The 6,000-nt window shown below is 48.1% G+C and overlaps 1 protein-coding gene across 1 annotated transcript in view; it reads right to left on the minus strand.

Moving 5' to 3' along the window:
- CLMN (calmin) overlaps positions 1 to 5,684 on the minus strand; it is a 76,660-nt gene extending 70,976 nt beyond the window's left edge. Inside the window, exon 1 of the mRNA XM_058807139.1 lies at positions 5,457 to 5,684. Coding sequence (XP_058663122.1) covers positions 5,457 to 5,538 — 82 coding nt within the window. The 5' untranslated portion in view covers positions 5,539 to 5,684. The remainder of the gene's footprint in view (positions 1 to 5,456) is intronic.
- Positions 5,685 to 6,000: the final 316 nt, after the last annotated feature.

Raw genomic sequence — 6,000 nt, forward strand, 5'->3', positions numbered from 1 at the left:
CATCTACCCCATGCCTTGAGTCAGGTCCATGCAGCTGCCAAGCAGAGCCTCTCTTAAGACAAAGTGTCAGCACACCAGTGAGTTCATGTGACTGGGTAGCTACTGGGCATGATTTGAATTTGGTGTCATTTCATCCATTCAATGGGACAGAGAGCCCAGACTTCTAATTTGTTAGAGAAATTAGGTGTTAACCTTGTTAATTGTTAAAATTGCATGCTGAAACAGGCAATCTGCACTTTGTCTCACCTCTTGCTGCCCCTTTATTTCAGTCCAGGGTTTCCTACATCTGGAGCAGGGCAAGTCTTCCCTCCATGGCTGACAGCTACTGCCCTTACATAGACCATGCCCACTAGGACACTTGGGTTCCAGCATTAACGTTTGGCTTCTCATCTCATTCATGGATCTGAATCTTTATTTTGGGTGTTCACATTTATAATTCTCAGGCCTATTTAACTTAAATTTTATACAGAATAGGATCACTTTGTAGTTGTACAGTGCTTTGCCTAAGGTTCTCTAGACAATTTAATCTTTCCAAATGTCACTTGAATCTACAAAGATCTCCACTAAATGAACATGCCTCCAGGCAGAATGAAATCTTGCTGAGTATGGTGACAAGTTATAGAAGAGTTAAAGTAATGAACAGCTACAGCACCTTACTTTTGTCAGAATGAATGGATACATTAAAAAGGTTTCCTTCTACTTGTGAAATTTCCATGTATTTGAAAAGCATGTCAAACTACAGCAAACAAGTTAAATGCTGCTGTATCTTGTAATTAAAGGAAAATTATTACTCTCTGTAGCTAAGTGCAAAAGTCATTAAAAATAGGCCTCAAACATAAATAAAAAGTACAGAGAGAAACATTTTCAAGACTGACTATAGCACCTGCCTTTGGTCATCCATCAGTGATGCTTAAGCCCCCACAAAGTAAAGATATCTAGATATTCTCACTGCCAGAGTTAACTTGTGTAAGTCAGGCATTTGTATGACTTCTTGAGACAGAGGCTTCAGAATCTGTTACCTCATAAGATGATGAGATTCATGTTAGTGACAATTATAGTTACTACTACTGTCCAAAGCTTATGAAGTCCAGATCTCAAGGATCCAAAGAGAAAGCCAAGCAAAATCAGAGAGTGCTGGGACTCTATGCCTGAGTGATCCACCCAGAGATATAAACTACGGCAAGGATGGGGAACCAGTGGGGCTGATATTGTTCAGGTTATTTCTTCCAGTCCGTCACCCTTCTTTTTCTCCACTATTTTGGTCAATGCTACAATACACTCCTCTGTAGCCTTCCAAATACTTCTGAAAGCCATGTACCCCTCAGCAGAGCAAGAATGAGACTGAAGAAAATATTTAAATCTACGGAAACAAACATGTACAGGTTTCTGTGAGTTCTGGATCAAACCCTGAGTGAGTAGTGACATAACAAGCAGCAGGACCTTGACTTGTCCTCTGACAGCAGAAATGCAGAGTTCTACCATCCCAGCCCATCTACTCTATTAGAAATATACAAAATGAACATTCAAACCATAATTATTTTAAAGTTGTGGTAGCAGCACTTGTTTGCCAGAGATGATACATCTGACTGCACAATTATTCATCTCTATATATTTCATTCCAAGGAATGTAAGGAAAGATATGTACTGTTCAACACACATTTAGACTATTGCAAAGCACACAACCAACATATCATCTAAATGAGGATGAGGATGTTGCCTCTTTCTAGCAAGTGCAATTCCCCACACAAGGAAGTATATTTTTGATGGTCCTAAATCAAGCTTCCAGTAGGGAAGATTTTAAAATATTCTTGTATTGTAACGAAATGTTCCCAATGGTGTTGTAATGGAAGAAAGAAAGAGGAAAAAAACCATCTCCTGGCAGGAAATTAATTATTGAGCATTCCCCTGCTTGACAATGCGCTCCTACATTCTGTGCAGGCTTTCCATTTTTCTCTCTCAGTATGTGGAGAAATTCACTATGGAGAATATACAATCAGAACAAAGAGCACGAGGGTATCAGTTTATTAAATGTATTTAGAAACCGAGCACATCGGGAGGGAGGAACTTGTTTTGTGCATCACCACACCTAGTGTTTATTCCTTCTTTATATTCCTCTCTCCTCTTCTCCATTAAATTGTCACTTCTACTTCTATTCTCTGAAATCACCTCTGTTGAGAATGGAAGAATTGTGCCTGGCTTTTAGCATCACTTAGCTGACACAATTTTGAAATGTCACTTCCTACTTTTAAAAAATCAAATAGAAAATCTCTTGATGGAAAAGGAAAATAGAAGCCCATCATTACATACCTAAATATCAAGATGTAATTCCATTTTTAAACTCTTTTTTTTCCACCCCCAAGTCCTACCCATTTAGTAAATTTTGCCCCTTGCTGTCAGCTTGAGTTTCCCTATGAAAGAGCTGAAAAACCCACAGCGGCCATAATTTCACACATGACAGAACATATAGCTCCTGAAGCTACTTCTGCAGCCAGCACATGCACCTACAACATCTCAGTTTGGTGGGATCATATCACTGCAAAAGCATCTTCATGAGAGCAGACACTTCCCAGTAACTGGCATCTTGGATTCTTCCTGGGTGTGGAACAACCAAACTAGAGAGGGAAGATGCAACAGACTGAAACAACATATGCTATCTTCAAATAGAATTCATGTCAGCAGTGCTCAATAGCTCAGCTAAGACATAATGAAGAAATTTGCAAGAGAAATAGACAATTTTCACATTTTAAATCAGCCAGAAAGGGTGTGGAGAACTACTACAGCAGATGTCTGTGTGATTCCTGCAGAAACCTTAATATCAGCTAGGCTGCCTGAGACCCTTTGAGCCATCAGCTCTTGGGCTCTTCCAGCACTTCCAAGCTGGGCAGGATGGCTCAGACACAGCGTGGCTGCACTGCCTCTGCCTGCCTTGCACACCTCACACCTCTCTGTGCATCAGCCCAGAAACCTCCACCCTGCATGCACACATGCCAGTGTTTGCATGTGTTCTTCAGATCTGCAAATATTGAGCTGCTGCCTCCCATCCCCTCCTTACTCCTTGGGTCTGAATAAACATGATGGGTCCCCCAGAGACCAGGAGGGACCTCCACATATGCAAAATGTCCCAGTGAATGGGAGCATTCTGGAATCAGACAAACCATCCCCTTGACACTCTAAACACAGCTGGAGTTACAAGAAAGTGCTGCAGGAGCTGGAGATGCAGCAGCAGATGGGGATCTCCACTGCACAGGTCCTTCATGAGGCTCTGGGCAGCAGGGCCTGGGGGGTCTGATGGTGCTGATGGAAATGCTCTGTGGTCCTCACCTAGTTTTTCATCCCAAACTCTTGACTTTGTAGCACATCAAAGCTGTTATTGATTCTACAACTGATAGACAATGATACTAGCACTTATTCAGATGGCATTGTTTTGAGAGGGGAGAGTGATTTTTGAATTATAAAGCAGAAGAAAGTTTAATTACCACATATGAGCATAGAGCATATGCTGCTATTTTACAAGAAACTGTTCTGAAGAGAAGCACCATGCTCTGCCACCGAGCTCCCAAGCGACAAAAATCACACTCTCACGAGTATCAGACTCGCCATCTGTAACATGTTTTTCATCTCTAGAAGATAATGTGAGAACTATGTGTTACAAATCATATCTTTTGTGACAGCTATTATCACTTGCTTTGGAGCAGCACCTTAGAACAAATGTTTTTTCTGCCCTATAAGAGCTCACATGAGGCATGAAACTTCTTAAAAACCTATTTAGCAGTGCAAGCAAGGTGATAATCCATATATGTTTCACAATTTCTCTTGGATGATAGGAAGAGAACAGGAGGTTTTTTTCATGAACATAATGTCATTCAAAGGAATTTGCTCTGTAGGATGACATTCTCCTACACAACTACAGGAATTTTAGATGGGGCTGTGTGCATTTGTACTGTGTGCATCTGCATTTTAAATTCCAGAAAGAGAAATTGACTATTCTCTCACAAATGGGAGGCAAAGCCAAAAACATACTACTCTTTCTAGGAACAGATTACTTTTGTATTTCTTCTCAAAAATGCCCACGAACTAAGGATTAAACTTGGCGTAATGACTACAGTTTTGAGCAGCAAGAGATCAGAGGCAGGCCAGCCATGTTAACACAGAGAGTAGAAAGAGACTGAGAGAGAAGCCAGGAACATTGAGCTACAATGTAATGAGAGACTCTCAAAACCCAAGGGGAATGCAACCTGGAATCAACCGCCCTGACTGTGCTCAAAATCTGAATTTCAGAGGGCAGGATGATGCAGGTCAAAATGATGTGGAGTGACCCCATCAGTAGCTAACTGCATTAATATACCAGAGCTGAAAGAACAGCTAATTTGACTCTCTTTTCTGATAAATTATACATCTTCTATAATCAATCCAAACCAAAACTAATTTCCAGCAAGTCTACTGCTCTGCCAGTAGACAGTGCCTTAATATAATTATGCACAGACAGGAAGAGATAATGACCTCTGATTCAAGTCTATTATTTTTATGGAACATGAAGATACATCGCAGTATTATGTGAGCTATTGATTAAGATCAGTATGTTACACTGAACAAGTTGTTCTCCTGTAAACCACTGCTGTTTTTTTCCTCTTCCATCGAGTCTTGCTGTCCTTTCCAGTCACGAGGAGTTACCTGGTGAGGGGCAAACATAACTTGGGAGGAACTACTACTTCGGCTACATTGACACCGATCTACATTCAGAGCCAGGTATTTGCATCCCTTCCGCCGGCAGAGCTTGTGGCAGAACAGGAGAGCATCTCGCAGAGGATTTATCCAAAAGCTCTGTCCATGTTTATTCAACAGTAGCATATCAGAAGATACATTAAATTGAGTCCTCTGATAGCGGCTTCGTTTCGAATCGCGGCCCCGGAGCCGTGCCCTGACCGCGGCCGGGTGACCCCAGGTGTGGCAGGGGAGCAGCGGGCGGGCTGTGCCCGTACCCGGGGCGCCCCGGCCGGGCCCCGCGGGGACCCCACGGCACAGTGAGCCCCGGAGCCCCCAGATCTCCCCCGAGCCCAGCCGGAGCCCGCACCCCCGCCCCGACGGCTCTCAGGGGAGGCTGTGGGTGGCAGCAGCGCCCGGGAGACACGACAGTGCCGCCCCCGCAGCATCCCCGGCACCGGAGCCCCCGCGCCCCGTCCCCATCCCTGCCCCGGGGCCGCTCCTGTCCCAGCGCCGGGATCTCCGCGGCCGGACGGGCAGGAGCCGCGTTCGGGGGAAACTTTGGCCCCGCCGCCCGCCCTCCTCCCCCGGCCCGGCACCCTCACCCGCACCGCCCCCGCTCCGCGGAGCTGCGGGAGCCCGCGCCGGCGGCCCGGGGGCGGCGGGAGGGGAGGAAGGAGCGGCGGGGGCGCAGCCGGGGCCGGAGCGGGGCGGGCGGGGGCGGAGGGAGGGGTTTCTGCGGGGTGTTGGTTTACCTTGGAGGTTCTGCACTCGGATGTCGCTGATGTGCCCGATCAGCTCCTCGCGCTGGAACCAGTCCCACTCCTGCCCGGCCATAGGGGCGCGGGGCCGGGGCCAGGGGGGCGGCGGGAGCCGGCGGCACCGCCACCGCCGCCTTCACCGGTACCGACGGCGGGCGCGGAGCGGAGCGGAGCGGGCGGGGGGGCGGCCCCTCTCCGCGCCGGCTGCGCCCCGCCCCGCGTCCCTCCCTCCATTCCTCCTCCTTCCTCCGCTGCCACCGCCTCCCTCACTCTGCCCGCCCGGCCGGGGGCGGCGGGGCCGAGCGGGCGGGGGTCCGGCCGAGCCCCTGCCATGGGCAGCGACGTGCCCGCCGCCCCTTCCCGCCCTTAGCCGCCCTTTCCTGCCCTCCCTACCCTCAGCCGCCCCTTCTTGCCCTCCCTGCCCTGCCTGCCCTCAGCCGCCCCTTTCTCTCCTTCTTGCCCTCCCTGCCCTCAGCCGCCCCTTCCCGCCCTCAGCCCGGCCCGGCCTGGCCCCGCTCCGGCCGCCCCCTCGGGTGCA

Source organism: Ammospiza caudacuta, chromosome 6 (assembly GCF_027887145.1).
Source record: "Ammospiza caudacuta isolate bAmmCau1 chromosome 6, bAmmCau1.pri, whole genome shotgun sequence".
Taxonomy (NCBI): Eukaryota; Metazoa; Chordata; class Aves; order Passeriformes; family Passerellidae; genus Ammospiza; species Ammospiza caudacuta.